At 38.5% G+C, this 17,983-nt stretch overlaps 1 protein-coding gene across 4 annotated transcripts in view; it reads left to right on the top strand.

Moving 5' to 3' along the window:
• GABRB2 (gamma-aminobutyric acid type A receptor subunit beta2) overlaps positions 1-17,983 on the top strand; it is a 225,670-nt gene that overhangs the window by 83,267 nt on the left and 124,420 nt on the right. For all 4 annotated transcript variants that reach the window (XM_067566618.1, XM_067566617.1, XM_067566616.1 and 1 more), the window contains exon 6: positions 5,341-5,561. In XM_067566618.1, coding sequence (XP_067422719.1) covers positions 5,341-5,561 — 221 coding nt within the window. The remainder of the gene's footprint in view (positions 1-5,340; positions 5,562-17,983) is intronic.

Here is a 17,983-nt window from a genome sequence, read left to right as displayed (position 1 = left end):
CCACCCAATGTCAGTTAGGTTCCTCAAAGGGGTGGAGAGGCTGTACCCGAAGGTCCATGACCCGGTGCCTCCATGGGATTTGAACCTGGTCCTCACCAGACTAACGGGACCTCCATTCGAGCCCATGGCTACATGCCCGCTGCTCGTCCTCTCTTGGAAGGTAGCCTTCCTGGTGGCCATTACATCAGCTAGGAGGTCTCAGAGATAAGAGCCTTAACCTCGGAGCCCCCCTACACCATCTTTTATAAAGACAAGGTGTGGCTGAGACCCCACCTGGCCTTCCTGCCTAAGGTGGTGTCCCAGTTCCATTATAACCAGGATATTTTCCTCCCCGTGTTCTTTCCAAAACTGCACGGGTCGGAGGAGGAGCGGAGATGGCACTCGCTGGACATGAGATGAGCCCTCGCCTACTACATGGAGCAGACGCGGCCATTCCGGAAGTCAACACAGCTGTTCGTGGCGGTGGCGGACTGGATGAAGGGCTCACCTGTCTCCACCTAGCGCATCTCCGCCTGGATCACCACCTGCATCAGGTACTGCTTCGAGCAGGCAAAAGTGCCGCTTCCAGGAGCTGTTCCAGCACACTCAACCAGAGCCCAGGCCTCGTCAGCAGCCTTCCTGGAGAGAGTGCCCCTGCAGGACATCTGCAAACCAGCTACCTAGTCGTTGGTTCACACCTTTACGTCCCACTATGCCATCATGCAGCAGGTGAGAGAGGACGTGGGCTTCGGCAGGGCCGTGCTGATGAGAGCAGCTCACCGATGACTCCTACCCATCTCCAAGGTATGGCTATTTAATCATCTATATTGGAATGGATATGAACAATCATTCGAAGTAGAAAACAGGCTTACTTACCGGTAACTGTTGTTCTTCGAGATGTGTTGCTCATATCCATTCCACACCCACCCTCCGTCCCCGCTGTCGGAGTCGGCAGAAAGAAGGGACTGAGGGCCCGCAGGGTCGGCAGCGCCTCATATACCGTGGCATGAGAGCGGTACTCCAGGGGGTGCCTAGGCCGACCCTACGAGGTCTGCTAAGGGGAAAAAGGTTCCGGGAACCAGTGCACGGTGGTGTGCACTCACCTATATTGGAATGGACATGAGCAACACATCTCGAAGAACAACAGTTACTGGTAAGTAACCCTGTTTTCTCATTTCATTCAACCCATTGTAATTAGTGTTTTGTGGCAGGCTGTCTAAGTGCATGGGCTCTTGCTTCACCTACATATTTATTTTTACCTCCTAACAGTCCTTAACTGTATTTCATAGGAATTTCTCAAGATGCTACTGTTTGGTTTTTTTGTTTTTTTTTAAATTAAAATCCTCTTTCCAGTCCTCCAGCTCTATCTAGCTCTCTGTCCCTCATTTGTTCTGTGAGGACAAAGCATTTGCATGCCATTTGAAACTCTACTCTTGGGGCACCAGGGAACTCCCTTATTAACTGTAAGATTAAGGCTCTTTTTCTTTTTAATATTGCTTCTAGATGAACATGTTTAAAATCTCTTTCAAAGTGTTAAGTGCCTTGGGAAGCTCACATGATAAACTACTTTATAACCAAGACTCTATTGTGCATTTGATTTCCTTTATCCTGTTTCAGTTCAGGTTTTAAAAATTTCTCCTTTTTTATTGAGCTATGAATTGTGTCTTATGAGACTAATGATCTGGTGTGTCTAATTTTTTGGGTACACGATTTAAGACACCCTAAAAGATCTGATTTTCAGAAAGTGGGATCTCTCATGGCTATCTAAAAATGACTCCTTTTTAAGGTGTCTCAAGCTGAGCATCCAAAATCACTTTTAGAAAATTCGATCCTTTTGATTAGAAATAAATCTGAATTATACCACCAAATTTGAACCTCTCTGAAATTTGGATTTGATCCTGATTGTCCTTCTTACGGCTTGTCTACACAATGGAACATAGGGATGTGTGAGCTGTAGCGTGTTCTAATGTGTTGCACTCTAATTGCCCTGTGTGGATCTGGTTGGCGCACTCTAAGAGGTACCTAGTTCACATTGCCCATTTCAAACAGGATTATATTAATGCTCACTTGGGTACCATTTAGAGCATGCCAGCAGGGTCTATGTGGGACAGGTAGAGTGCCCTAGAAATCATGTGCCTCTGCTTCTCACTGTGTTACCATGTAACAAGCTCTAAGTGACATCGCCTTGTCTTTCTGATGAGCTGCATCAGAGCATCACATCCAAAGATTTCTGAAGTTTGGAGATGTTCAGATTCTGGGTGTTCAATTCTATAGGCCCACCTCCTCTATTGATACATAAAGAAGGAAAGTTGTTCTTTGTTAATGTTGTGTAGATAATTGGCAAGGAAAGATGTATCAGTACATGTAGGTCATAATTTAGAACATGCTTAGAATTCAATATCCCAAATTTTCTAAGGACAATGGAGGAGAGATGGCCATGGCTCATAAACTTAGAAATGGGGTGTTATGTTACTGTAATGAGGAGTAATGCATTTTCTTACAGACAATGCATAACTGAACAGCTTTCAATGCCTGGTTATGAAACAAATTTTGCAGATCTGTTATTAGACCAAAGAATAAAATAGTTAACATGATACCGCATCACATACGTGTGGCCTATTGTTAAGGACCCAAATCTTTTATGGTGAAGTAGGAAAGCCATTTGATTTAAAAAAAAACAAAAACTTTGCACATGTTAGAGAATATATGGATAGGCTTAACATTTTAAAAGGGAAACACATTTTATAATAAAATGGTTGAAAATCCCTTCTTTATTTACCTAATTGCACAGTTCTTAGTTCAGGAATGTGTGTTTCCATTAATATTAGATGACGTCCTACCAAACAAAGTAGTGCAGGGTGCCAGGGTGCTTTGTTTAAGGTGTATGTGATTCCAGCAACAGAAGAAACGTAAGACTCTGAACTAAAGATTTTGGTGAAAAGGTCTGTTCACCTTTAAATGCAGAGGGAAGAGGATTGTATGAAACATTCACCATTCCATTATACGTGGAAAGGAAAACAATGCTGTTAATAATCTTTCTCAATCAGAACATGCTTTTAACCAGACCTGTAATAAAAACTAAAAAAGCATTTACATGGACTATGTTGGGAACAGGAATGTAATCATTCATTCAAAGATAGTTTCTGTGCTATAGATAATATTTCTTTCTTTCTCCTTTGGGAAAAAATGAGGGTTTACCCTACCTCAAATACATTGACTTACAGGAGAAGCAGGATCAACTAATTTTCAAATATTGTATTTTAAGTATAGTATAATGAGTGGAAATGGAGGTTTAAAAAAAACCAACAAAAACTGTTCCTGTCATATTTCCAAAATGCACGTATGTACATGTTGACCTGTTTTCACAATCAAGTCAAAAATTGCACCCACAAACCTGATCCGAGTGTGAAATGCTCCGTTAGCAGAGGAAAATGTCTGGGTCTAATGGTTCAAGCTGGGATTAGGAATCAGGAAGTCAGATCTGGGTTTCATTTACAGTTCTGCCCCAGAATTGCTGTGTAATGCTGAAGAAGTCAGTTAATGTATTTTTCTATTTCCCCATCTGAAGGTGGGATTTCTAGAAATGCAAAGTATTTTTTTAAATGTGAGTTTTGATGAGTGCCTACATCACAAGTGTATTTTCACGTGTCCTTTGAAAACTTGTTCCTTAAATAGTAACATCGGAAGTGGCAAGTGGAGGGGGAAAATGTTAATAGACCTTCATTTATGAGTTTTGTGAGATTATTCTTGCCTGTTCTGTCACCGAGTTTGTGCCTGTGAGTATTTGAAATCTCATGCATTGACAACCATCAGAGAGATTAATTTCAGTGCTTCTAAATTATAGGTAACTTTACTAGAGAGTTTCACCTGGGAAAAAAAGTTAGTTCTTTCCTCTGTCTACTGTGGTACTAGTTTCCATTCTCAACCATAGTGTCTTGCCATCAGGATCTGGACAACAGTTGTGAAGTGTAGCTACAAAGTAAATTAATTGGGAGTTAGTATAGTAGTTTGCAGAGTAACTTGTGTTTGTTCAAGGGTATCTAAGTTTTTCGGTGTTAGCAGACAAATGATGAAAATTAACCTGTGAGGCTTAGTTAAAGTAAATGATAGTGTAGTCAAAATAAGATAGGATTTCATAGGTTCAAAACTTTCTCAGGCTGATGGATAGACACAAGCTCTCAGAAAATAATAAATTCTCTTACTCCCGGTGGTGGTAGTAATCAAAGCAGCTTTATTTACTGAATCTGCTAAAGGGACAATAATTACATTTCCTAAGCTAACAATTATCACCAAGCAACACAGATCATATAAAATGGGAATTTTCAAACAAAACACTGTAAGCCTTATTCTGATCTCATAGAAGACTGGAGTTATGCCATTGTGCCTCTTCTGGAAGTTTAAAAATGAAGGCTACCTGTCTTTGGTATTATTTTCTTACAGTCATCATTCCATGGACAGTCAGAGAGAAAATGTATGCCTGTACTAGGTATTGTCTATGGAATGAAAAGCTTTATATTTAATATAATATACAATATATAATTAATATAATTGTTCTTTTGTTTAACAATTCATAATGATACACATACCAGTATATTCTTGCTAAATCATCAAGACCAGCACAGCTCCAAAGTATTCATAAAGGGTGTGATTCAAAGTCAGTCGGTTCCTAATCCTGCAAAGACCTATACATGTTCAACTTTATACACTATGAACAGTCCCATTGAAGTAAATGTGACTTCTTAGTCCATAAAATGAAATATATAAGGTAGGCTTTTTGGGGATTGGGGCTAGGAGTCTTCTTATTTCAGCGCTCTTAATGAAAGCTAGCAGGCTCACACTCGTTTTTTCATGTAGAAAAGAAAGTGTAAAGGGCTGGATATGTTTTTAGGAAGAGATACAGGGCCTGATTCTAAGTTGACACGCATTCCTTGTAACGCCATTGAATTCAGTGGAGGTCATGGGATAAAAAGTCAACACGTAATTTGGCTCAGAATCCATGTTTTCTAGGACACAATTTCCTGTGTTCTAGAACACAAAGCCTCGTAGAACTCCTTGAGGATATGTTCCGTGAATTGTAGAGAGACTTTTAAATAGCAATGTTAAAAAGTGTTAAAATGTTTAATGGGCCCTAAGGTTCATTTAAAAAACACTTGGTAGTACCCCAGTCTGTGTTCCAATTCCTCTCATTAAGAGCGTGTATAAGCTTTTCCTATATATACACACACATCAACAAACAATCTGTGAAAATACAAAGCTGAAATTTCTGTGTGCAAGTGCTGCCATGAAGTATAAGCTGCATTTTAATATATTTGGGGTATATCTGTTTCAGTGCAAATAATGATTCTATTTTTAACATTGCAGGACTATACTTTGACAATGTACTTTCAGCAAGCATGGAGGGACAAGAGGCTGTCGTATAATGTAATACCTTTAAATCTTACACTGGACAATAGAGTAGCTGATCAGCTCTGGGTTCCTGATACCTACTTCTTGAATGACAAGAAATCATTTGTCCATGGGGTCACTGTGAAGAACCGAATGATTCGTTTGCATCCAGATGGAACAGTTCTCTATGGTCTCAGGTCAGTGTCATCCATTTTTAACTACATTTTTTAAGCCAAAGTTTCAAACTGAAGAGTACTATACGTAGACCTTCACTACCCATCTGTCTCAACTGCTGACATATTGCAAACAACTTCTATTTAAATGTTTTAATAACAGATAAGACTTTTTGGATAAATTTTGAGGATTCTGTCATTTTTAACAAAGTTCTAAGATGTTTGTTTTAATAACAGATAAGGATATACAATCTTTTTTTAATAAACTTTCTGGATTAAGTGTCATTTTTAGGACTGCTTCCATAAAGGATCTGAAATAGAAAAAAATCAAGTGGAGGTTAGGGAAAAAAAGAAAACGTATGTGACTGATAAATTCATTATTTAGAAAAGCCAGATGATCCATTTTATAAATCATTTTTGAGAAGACCTGCTGAGAATGGGCCGCGATGGTAGAAAATGGTAGAAAATTTTCTCCATTTTCCTGAAGTGCAGCTGGACTTGAAATGTTTCTTCTGTGTTCTTTATGTTATCGTTATATGTGATGTTAGATGGATATGCTGCTAACTGTTCTCAATGATATCATGATACAGCAATGCAATAGCCTAAGTATACCATAGCAAGCTCAAGAAGTCTTTTTTGTGGCTTGTGTAGAAAAGAGTTCCTGAAAATGGCAATTTAAAATTACAGAACTGGTAACGACCTGAAGTGATTGGAGTGTTCCTGAATTACACTATGACAAACTAGCCCAGAGTATTAGTGGTTACAAAAAAGTAGTTACAATCTAATGGGTATTCAGAGACCTGTGTGAAATAAGTTCCTATGTCCACATCACAAACACCTCTAATTATTGGCGCTCTTGGTGTCAGTCTCAGCAAAGACAATCCAGGATTCAATTGATCTAGAGATTCAATTACCCGCTTGTGGTGGCCTCTCAGATATTCGTTTCGAGTCATGTTGGACAATGTGGGGACGTGTATAATCCATGCTGTCTTTTCTGTACTTATTCATAAATGAAAATCTTCAGTCTTAATTACAGTGAATCTGTCTCTGTTCAATAAAAAACAAACAAACAAAACCTTATCACCACCAAAAAGCCTCTTTGTATGGATTAAAGAAAGGAAAGGAATCAATATAGACGGTTACTATATAGGCACAGTTGTGCCAATGTTCTTAGAAGTAATATGGGTGGTTTGTGGATGTTGCTTTATGAACATTGTCGTTAGCATCCATCCTTTTATTGTGCAGTGAAATCTCAAGTGCTCTTGGCACTCATTACTGCAGTGAAGAGCAGGTATCCAATTCCTTTTTTTTCTTATGAATGTCATGTTCCATCTGTACACGTTTGACTGCAGCAGGTAAGAAAGAGTGGTTTTGATTAACAATATTTTTTATTTACATACTATATGTTGGTCTGTACAGTGTGCTGCACTACACCGTCCTTGCCCCAAATCCAGGATGGGCTGTGTTCACTGTAGCAGCAATGCTTCGAGGAGCAGACTGAATCTTCAGAAGCGTTCAGGAGGTGGAGAGGGAAGAGCATGTTACACAAATTGGAAGTTGCTCCAGCTGCCTTTGATGGCTTGAAAGAAGGATGGTGGAAAGCCAAGATAATATAGTAGATTGTGAAGTAGTCCAGGCTGGAAAGCCTCTTACATGTTTGTTTAATGAGGACTAAACTCAGTCTTGTTCAGAGAATAATTTGTGGATTCCCAAAAGAGAGCAAAGAGATGGGGATGGAACTGAGGCCTAGAAAAGCAGGATATGAGATCAAAAGGAAAGGGGAGAGAGACAAATGGAAGCTGGACTTGTGGTCAGGTGGCAGCCTGTCAAAGTTTGGGGACCAAGCAAAGTCCTTTGATTTCTTTACTTGGAGTGCTACAGAGGCAACACACAAAGTCACTGGCTAAAATGTGACTTATATTAACCTTTTCAGGCTGACTGAAGGAGCAGCAGGAATAGCTTCCAGATGGAAGGTCACTGCCATGCTTGCTTATGAGTGACTGGGCAAAATAAGAGGATCAGTGGAAATGCCTCTTACCTCCACAGTAACCCACAAAAATACAGGATGGAGAGAAGAAAAAGCTGGATAGAGAGAGAAAAATGCAAATGGGGGATGGAGCAACATTGGCAGAAATGAGGGTATGGGGAAGATGATAAATTTACGAAGTATAAAAATAAGGAATACATAAAAGAAAAAATTAAAAAAGAGTCTAGTGAATGTATAGCTTTCCAATAGTGTGTGTGGAGGCAGGAGGGGAAAGAGTGAGTGTTTTAGTGCTTTTGGGGAGAGCTTGATCTTACAACTGATTGATGGTGAATATTTTTGCTGTCAGCGAATAGTTGTTATGACTAGGAGTGTGCATCTAACTCATTTGTTCTCTGCAGAAGTGCTGCTCAAAGAAGTGGTGTGTGCTTGTTTACTTTTATTCTTTTCTCACCAATTGACTGTATGCAGAAATAGCTTGCCATTTCAATATACACAGAAGTAGCTCCACATTTGCTTAGAAGTACGTGTTGTAAGTAACCTGATCTGAAAAAGGTTGGGAGCATTTAGGTTCCTTTTTGTCCATGCTGTCTGATATTAGGCATGCAAGTACATCTTGAAATGTGGCTTTTACTATAAAAACCTGATTAGGTGAGTTAACTCAGCAAACCTATCTGATTTCCAGATCGCTCTCTGTGTCACTGTTTTTAAGTCTGTTGGACCTGAAAATAGTTTAAAGATTTCCCCCTGAAAATCAAGCCATAAAACAGGAGGTTTTAAGAGCCTAATTTCAGAGGCCCAAGGTTGAAAATTTTGGTTTCACTGACTTTCCTAAAGCCATGTAGATAGTGAGTAACAGAGTTGGGATTAGTATCCAACTTTTCTTGGCTTCCCAGCTCCATGCTCAGTTCACTGCATGTCACTGCCTCTCTTACTACAGTTTCAAAGTAAAGATTAGTATTTTACAAAAACAAGCTATTATTATTATTATAGCTGCCATAAGACGTGATCCCAACTAGGTATAGGTGGTAGATGACAAAAGTGTGACCTGCATGAAATTGTACTTTCCCTCTGAGGTGATCACGTAAATTGTATTTGTAACTGCAGTGGCAATCACTTCTAATGCAACATGAAATTGTTGAGGGAGTTTCATGAAAACGGCAGTTCAATCCTGCTTTTTTGCTGACAGAGAAATCAAAGCTATTTATTTTAGTGCTGGAACTTTAATGCAGATCAGGTATTGCCTTGTGAATTCTAGAGGAATAATTAGTCATGGGTAAATGCAGGGAATTTAACTGAAGTTATGCTGCCTGATACTCAGGTTAAATTATGCTACCCAAAAGTTTCTAATGTTGGCACATTATGGTTAGTGATATCCCTGTTGTGTTTTGTGCATGAGAACAAACTAAGATTGTGCTTTGGAATCACAGTGAGTGTTGTGTTACTAGGTTGTAGTTTTTGTCGATGGTACCAGGGCCCAAGCATAATTTTTTTAGGCCCACTACAAATCTCTAAGATTTGCAAATCTCACAAGATCTGGACAATAGATACATAGATACGGGGAAATAAGTGTCTATAAATATCCTCAGGCATGATCTACAATTTAGCCTCAATTTTTTCCTCATGGTAATGGGGGTTGCAGTCTGAGTCCTGATCAAGTGTACCCTTCCCCCCCTCCCCCCCCCATGTGGGGGCCCTGGGTGATACTGTGTGTTCTGCTGTTTCATTGATTTGCATGGAACATCAATAAAGCATGATTACATGGGAGCTTATGTGGAGAACCACCTGTGAAACAATTAGAAAACTATTGTTGTAATGGTTTTAAACAGAGAGATAGTGAGTTGAACTTGGTACAAAGTGCTGAATTGTGTGCTGTAAATATGAACTTTAAATATAATGACACTATTGAAGGAAATATTCAATCAATGAAAAAATGGCCAATCTTTTAATTTATGGAAACCTAGCCAAAGCTAAGTTGTGGAATATATGTAATTACAAATGTACTGCTTTGTCTAGGTTCCAATACATTTAAAATATGCCATATATGATACCAGTAACAGAAAAAGTCAGTAGGGTAGGGTCCAAAGTGTTTGTTATTTCAGTCAAACAATGGGTAAGTAAGTATCCTACTATATGACTCTTCACCTCAGAACTTTACTGAAATGCTTCTTGAATCTTAGCAGATCTGGCAGTCTTTGCTGGGCTAGTGGGTAGCTTAAAATCATGTGTGTTCCAGGAATTTCACATGACTGGAGAGGTCCAAACGCTTCTGTGAAGTTTGTCTGGGTCAGAATGTTTTGCTGTTTCATAGCTGCGGTGTTTGTGAATGACTGAATGATCAGTATGCCCGGAAATTGTAATGGCTGCATATTTATAAATAAAAAAGAAAAGATGCAATATCAGTCTTCCATGGCCAAGGTTTTTTAGTAAGAGAAGTAAAAGGAAGTAGGTCTCCATAGTTTTGTCAGAAATGCAAAGAATTCTCCTCTCAGAATTTTATTTGCAAAGATCTAACTTACCTTACATCTAAAGGTCCAATTGTGGATTTCCAGGAAAACTAATAATGATTCCTAATTATTTGACAAATATAATTTAGTCAAGCTTTTATCCAAGCTGCTATTCATCTGCAGAATTGTGTGGGAAGTTTACTCTGCCTGCATTTATTTCTTGCTACTAATATTAGTTACATGTATTGAAGTTATTTCTACTTTCTAGACTTTGCTTCCTGTTCCACAACTCCTAATCTCTTATTCTAGGTTAATAATTCAATAATTTTTGTCGTATAATCAACTTCTTCAGCAATTTAATATCTTTCATGCAGCTCACTCTCTTCAAAATCTGACAAAATAAAAAACAGCTCATTCCTGAATGTCTGTAAACCCACAGAGGGAAGTCCTAATTCAGAAATGGCTAATTCAAATTGTTCACACAAGATATTATTGGGGGGGAAAATTATATGGTTTTCATATTTTAACAACAATAATGGCCTCAGCAGTAGCAGGGAAAACAGCTGTTTTAAGAAGTGGAGCAATAAACATAGTCTATGGAAAACAGCTTTCTGCCTCTCAGCTGGAGATCTTAGTACCGTATTTTATCAGGGGTACCAATGAGAATTAATGTTATGTCATTAGTCCATGTTTTGAACTTCAAATTTCCCTGTAGTCACAAAACTGCTTCGATGGGGCAAGATGAAACTTAAATACACATCCCACTTTTGCACATTTAAAATATAATCACAACAGCTGGTCAATAATTTGTCATTGACATTTTTTGGATGAAAAATGGTCTTTAATTTTACAAACCAAACATTTTCTCAGAAAATATTGACTCCTTTTTCAAATTTGCAGTTTTTTGGTATTTGTTGTTTTTATAGAGGGGAAAAAATACAGAAAATTTCAGCAACAGTTAACAACAATAATAACAACAAAACCTTTAGGTGTTTGTTTTTGTTTTGCTTGGTTGTTTGACAGATATGTTGTTTGAATATTAATCTCAAAGACCCAAAAGTTTAGAGGTGTTTATACACTTCTTCACTGACCAACATTAAACAGTGATAAGTAGGTTTGGGATTATTTTAAACAAAGGCCTTGGTTTTATTTGTTACTTGGCAAACACTCAAAAGCATTTATTCACATTAAAGTTTATTGAATAAACACAAGAAGAATAAGAATTTAAAACGGGCATTTATACTGAAACTATGGTTGAGTGGTGATGCAGAACAAACTTAGTCAAAGTCTTTAAAGCCTTTCTCCTTTTGGAGGCAAAATATAAGCCTCTCTTATTTTTAGAACAATTTTTATTTGAAGAAAAGGGAAGGGTTAATTTTACTCTCAGTCCTGTTGTGAGATGGAATTTACTTATCCTGTTCTTAACAAACAGAAAGACAAAAGTGGGAGGAGAGACGGGATAGAAAAGATGAGTGAAATACGGTTTTTCCTAATGTATTTGGAACACGGGACTGCTGGTTAGTTACAAGTAGATGCTTTTGGCTGGCAAGACAACCATGATACCTGCTGGTTTACAATTTGGTCAGGGGCATTATCTGACTGGATGTGTTCTTTGTAGACAAGGCAGGCTTGGATGAATGCAGCATAACTGTCTTCATGATTCAGTGAAAAGCCAAGAGAGGGAAAGAAAGAGGAGGCAGAAAATGGGAAGGGAAAAATATGCAGGATCTTACGTGCTTCTGCAGTGCTGGCAATTAGGTATCCCTACTGATGGGCTGAGAATTGGATGGCATGATAATGTGATGATTTTCAGCACTCACAGGTGAAAACAAAGCTCCTTGATCAAGATTAAGGCCATACAGCCTTCCTCTCAGGACAGATGTGCTGAGTTGAGTTGCAGTGCTGGCAGTTTGGGAATGAGCTGGGATGCAAGGTGGGACGGAGATGAGCGGGAGAGCTGAACTGAAATTATGTGAACTGATCTTGTCTTTTTTCAAAGTCTCTTTTTAATAAATCCCAAAAGGGGAAAAGTGGGCATCAAAGTTCACCCCCCTCGTTATTTTGTCCACCAGTTAGGCCTAATACGTGTCGCACCCATTTTGGTCTCTTAACTTCTGATTCCACATCATCTATTTTTACCAAACATAATTTCAGCAATCTTTGGATTATATCAATGTGACCTTTTTGGTGAAGACGAATCCACTTCTTTGTCTGGTTCTTTTGCACTTGTTAAAACATTCATCATCATAAACAACTTAACTTATTTGTCATGATTATTGTAACATCTTATGAACTGTCATATACTTTTTACATTTGAGCTCATAATAGAGATACACCGTGTAGTCACAACAGGTACAACAGCCCCACTGTGATATGTCAACGTTATCCAAATTTTGTCTATCAATATCTCCAACTAATGTTGCCAGTCTCCTTGATAAATATCATGCATGATTTTCATGTTAGGTGTGAAATATAGCTGATTTCAACAACAGCAGATTATCACATAGTTGCTGAGAGCCACGAGACACTAAATTTATCACTGAATATTGATGGTGTAAACACCTGTGCTCAACTCTTGTTCTTTGGCATTAAAGCATACTTGAAAGTGGTTTACCGTCTCTGGCAGTATGCCCCCTTGCTGCTGCTGTCACAATGATGTCATGTTCTGGCTCACTGGGAAGTCACACAAATATGAATTTTAATTAAAATGTGTAAACTGAAGGTTATAAGTGGTGAAAAGTGTTTCATGGCATGTAAACTTTCAGAAGCCTGTGTTGAACAAAATAAGGGCAAATTTGACATTGCCTGAAAGGTACATCTGTCCCTTTTTTTACAATGTTCCTTTTTTTTTTTTTTGGTCCGCATTCGTATTTAGCATATATAAAAGGATAGAATATTAGTCCTAATGTTTTTTCTGATATGGTAAGAACACACAGAAGCATTGTAAAAGCTTTGTGGAAAAATGTGTTTGAGGGAGCCAAGATTGCTTTGAACATGAGAATTTCAGCACCACAAATTTTTCTATCATGTTAGGAATGTACTGTGGGGGTAAATTTTCAGCTCCTGGTCTCTTTTTGCACCTATTTACTGTCACCAAGCATTGCAGACCTGCAGAAGTGCTTTCAAAAGTCTCCATACTTGGGTGTATAGGTGCTAGAATAGGCACTTGCAAAAGCCCTTAGGAGTCACTGGATTTCATGGGTTTGCATATGTGAAAGCGTTAAACTACTGTACACATAGGTGTAAGAATTCTTAAAGCACACTCACAGGTGTTTGGAGAACCTTTTTGAAAATGGGCCCTCTGGTGCTATCAGAGAAAAATAATCACAAAGCTAATAAAATTTTGTATCCATAAATCATCAAACCCAAGTGAACAAGTGCATCTATCATAAAGACTGGCATTTTTACATCATAATGAGAATATTTGACCATTATGCCCTTGATAGGATCAGAATAATTTATAAGCAAACAAATTTATCCTCCCGACACCCCTTTGGGGGGAGGTTAAGCATTATTATCCCAACATTATAGGTGGAAATATTGAGAGAGAGAGCAGTATGTGACTTGCCCAGTGTCACACCATGAATCCATTCCAGAATAGGGAATGAAACACAGGTCTCTTGACTCCCAGTCTAGTTCTTGATAGAAGTAGTTGTAGCTTTCCTATTAATTAAGCAAGATGTCATCCATACTTGCAGATTATAAGGGCCAGATCCTGCCCTCCTTCCTTATCAGGGAATCCCATTGAAGACCCTGATTAATGAACAATGAAGCCACTCCTACTCTTATTTCTATTAATCAATGAAAAGGAGGTCAGCAGACCAGTCTCCGGTGTGGCATTAGGCAAATCAAGTAACCTCTCCATCTCAGTTGTTCAATCTATAAAATTGGGCTAGTAATACCTCCCTGCCTCACAGGGGTGTTGTGAGGACTAATTAAGTGGTTTATAAAGTGCTTTGGTCCCAGAAAATGCTACATAAGTGCCAAACATTATGATGAATTAAAAAATGACAGCCTTCATGTGCACCTTGGGATGGTTGTTTTATGCTACAAACTGTTTTATTCTCTTCACAAGTACATTTTCCCACTCTTCCCACATCCAAGAGCAAATTTACAAAAGTAGTCAATCCAGGCAAGAGGTTGGAATAAACAAAGGGTTATCGAGTGTGACAAATACCTTTAAGACTCACAGGTCTCTTTCCCCTGATGCATTTTACTGGAATTGTTGTTGGAATTATCTCCATCAGGGGTAGGTGGGGATGTACTCAAGCATTATATATCTCTCCCATCTGAAACAAGGCAAGCACATCTTTATATTTCCAGTACTTTTACAGGGTCTTAAGTGTGGGATAAGTATTCAAGAAGGGTCTCTTCCTTTTACTATATATAAAATGGCTGTGAAATCATAAATATAAGAATAATTAATTCAATTAAGCTTAGTAAGGAAAAAGCCTAAAGTCACAGGAATCTCTACCATTAGGGTTCTATTATCAAAATGTATTACTTTGCAGTGAAGTGAGGAAAAAAATCCAGCGTTTTACTGCCTAACAGACAAGCTGTGGCATTTACTTTTTATTAGCAAGAAAAACTCCATCAGCTCTGGGACCATGTAATCGGTTAAGTTGCTCAAAGGATATTGGATAGATTTATTCCAAAAAACAGAGGTCATCAAACACATAATCTTAAATTGAGATTTACATATCAGAGTATTTTAGACTGCAGAAACATGAATGTATCCATACCCACTCTTAGAAAAGTCTCTGTCGTAGCATTTGAACTGGAGTTTGGTGTTGATGAAGACAATGACAACAAAACTGTAGTATAGGAAGAACATGCACAATAACTTAATTAGCAAATGTTTCCTAATGCGACTGGAATGTTTCTAATACGTCGTAGTGTAAAAAAGAGTTCATGATCAAGAAGTTACTTCTGTTTTTAACTATAGAATCATAGAAGATTAGGGTTGGAAGGGACCTCAGGAGGTCATCTAGTCCAACCCCCTGCTCAAAGCAGGATATACTTAATACTGTTTTATACACAACTCTGGATGCGATAAATCCAATCTGTTGTTGATATAAACAGACAGTCCACTGAAATGGTGGAAAAAAAGAACATGACAGGGGACAAGACATTCTGGAAGTTCCTGAGCTGTGAAGTTTTCTTTCAATCAGAATTTGATTTAGGGTGAGAGAGACAAGGAGAGTGTTGTCAGCCTGCAGAACAGGAATTCTGCCCCTTATGCTGTGGATGCTACAAGATCAGTGAGGAAGTCTTGATGCCTGACAAAGGCACTCTGTTTCCACATTGGTTCCCATCTTATCACTCCCTTCTCCCCAGCCATATGGTGTCTGCAGAAACATACTGCCATGACCTGATCACTTATGTGAATTACATATATATACTCCACTCTTCACCCCTGCTCACACACCTCTGCACTGGGATTTCATACAGCAGGAGTAGAAACAAGATCTAAGATTATGTTAACCCTTCAGCAGTGGCCCTCAACCTTTCCAGACTACTGTACCTCTTGCAGGAGTTTGATTTGTCTTGCGCACCTCCAAGTTTCATCTCACTTAAAAACTACTTGCTTACAAAATCAGACATAAAGATACAAAAGTGTCACAGCACATTACTGAAAAATTGCTTACTTTCTCACTTTTACCATATCATTATAAAATAAATAAATTGGAATATAAATATTGTACTTACATTTTAATGTATAGTATAAACAAGTCATTTCGATATGAAATTTGAGTTCGTACTGACTTTACTAGTGCTTTTTATGTAGCCTTTTGTAAAACTAAGCAAATATCTAGATGATATTTGGAAGACCTCTGCATACCTCCGGGGTACATGTATCCCTGGGTGAGAACCACTGCTCTACAGTATTGCAGGAAAGAGGAATGATGCTATGTAAAGCAGGCACCCCCCACTTCTGCATGGGGTTCTTGTGTGGAGGGAATTGTAGAGGTTCTCATGGGTAAGCCCTAAGCAAGCTACTGAGGCACTCCTCCAACATCCATACATCTGGGTGCTTTTCTACCTCATTTTGTGCCCGCCTTCTCCCCCCTATCAAGCAGAGGGGAAGCCCATGTCCCACAGAAATTAGAGAAGGAAGTGACCTGTTTACTGTAGGCCTACTAATGCAAGCTTGTTCCCTTCCTATAGAGTACTCAGACGTGCTACTGCGGTACCTGCAAAATTCCCTGAATATTGTGTGAACTTGCATTGCCAGAAAACAAAACTTCCCCAAACAAATCAATGAGCTACTCAGTTTACTTGTACATGATGCCTTCTTTGTGTACACATGTCAGACTTTGGCTTAGGCATCATGGATGGAATAGTGTCAGAGAAAGTTTTCAGTGAAGTTGTAAGGTTTTGTGAGTAATAGGACTATAAATTAGACAGTTTGGAATTGTCAATGTTTGTCTCATTTCCCCCCTTCTTCTGTTAGTTCTACATTCCCAGTTGTTTTTCTCAGTCCATAGGTGAGCATGCTCTCTCTTTTACAAAGAAAGCTAATGCTAGAATCTGCTGAATAGTATTAATAGAATAGCATATATAAAATGAAAGTTATACATTTTTCACATCAAATGTTCTGTATAGAGCTGGTAGAAAAAAATGAAATTTTCCAACTGAAATGAAGGGACATGTTTATAAAAACGTCTGCAAACATTTACCTACTTTTTCGACTAGCTCTGTCTATGAATGATTTTCATCCAGGTTCAGCTTTTTCCATTGTTTTGCTTTATTTTGTTAGCGATATAACCAGCGTCTTTGATAGAGATGATAAAATAGATTCAGGGGAAATAAGAGCGGTCCCAAAAAAATAAAAAACAAGCCAAATATTTTTGTGATTTAAAAGAACATTGACTAACTGTTATTCCCCCATTCCCATGAACTATTTTTCATTCTTCCATTCCTCTGTAATTCTAAGTTCTGTGAGGGCTTGGATGTGCCAAAGTGCTCCTAAAAAGGTGTTCCTAGAGCTATATTTCTGGCCTACCCATAAAACAGAAAGTAAAGGAAATCTTACAAAAGATCCTGTTCTTGTGCAATTCTAAGAGTTTTGGATAAGCATCTGGAGTTGTGAATATTTCTTTGTGTTTTAATGTTCACCCATCACTAACCTCTAAGACTATAATCAAGTGAATTATGCATATGGTAGCCATGTTCCCATCAGGATGCACATTCAAAAGTTCTTTTCCCCTCCTGTAAATCATGTCTGTGTCCTAGAGGACTACAAATACTTTGCACCATCCTCTATTAGTGTTTTTCTTTCTTATTTTCAGAATTATCTAGGACAATCCCTGTTTCTAATATTCTAGAGCATGCCTGAGCAAGTAGAAGAGATTGAATAAAGAGGACTTTTGGGACACCAGATCTTTTGACTTTCCTGGAGAATGCCATCTGCATGAACAGATGGGAAACATGTCACAGGGCCGGAGGGAGACTACAAGATCAAATCAGAATGAAGGAACTACATGCAGACTTGTTTTGTAGTATTAGAGCAGAATGGATCCCAGTTGCTGGCATTACCTCAGTGATCTGACCCAGGCATTGGTCACTGAGAAACTGCTGTTTTTGAAGCAGAAGAAATTCTAAGGGCTTGTTATCAACACTGTTATAGAGCCCTAAGGCATTCAATCTGTGGTCCCTCTCAGTTTTGGGCAGGTGCCATGAGTGCACAAATGTTCAAATACCTCAATTACACTTTTATATGAACTATAAACTCTGATTCAGCTTTGAAATGAGAGAAGGTGCAAAAGTGTCTGATCTTCCCAGCTAATTTCTCAGTCAAGAGGTAATCAATTTTTCTCCATCTTCAGGAGTGATATCTGACTTGCACAATCAGTATTCCATTATTAATTTTTTGATTGCAGTAAGAGCGGACTTTAGAATGTACGCATCACATCTTAGTGAGGTACCAGTGCGGTTGCATGATGAACTGGGTTGACAGAGGATTTCAGTATACAAATGTCATATGGAAAAATAGCTATGGCTGCTAAGTACAT

The sequence above is a fragment of the Emydura macquarii genome, unplaced genomic scaffold, assembly GCF_026122565.2.
Source record: "Emydura macquarii macquarii isolate MOO-44397 ecotype Brisbane River unplaced genomic scaffold, CSIRO-AGI_Emac_v2 contig_2768, whole genome shotgun sequence".
NCBI classification, from domain to species: Eukaryota; Metazoa; Chordata; order Testudines; family Chelidae; genus Emydura; species Emydura macquarii.
The sequence above is the reverse complement of the archived record's forward strand: the minus strand, read 5'-3'. Positions and strand labels throughout refer to the sequence as shown.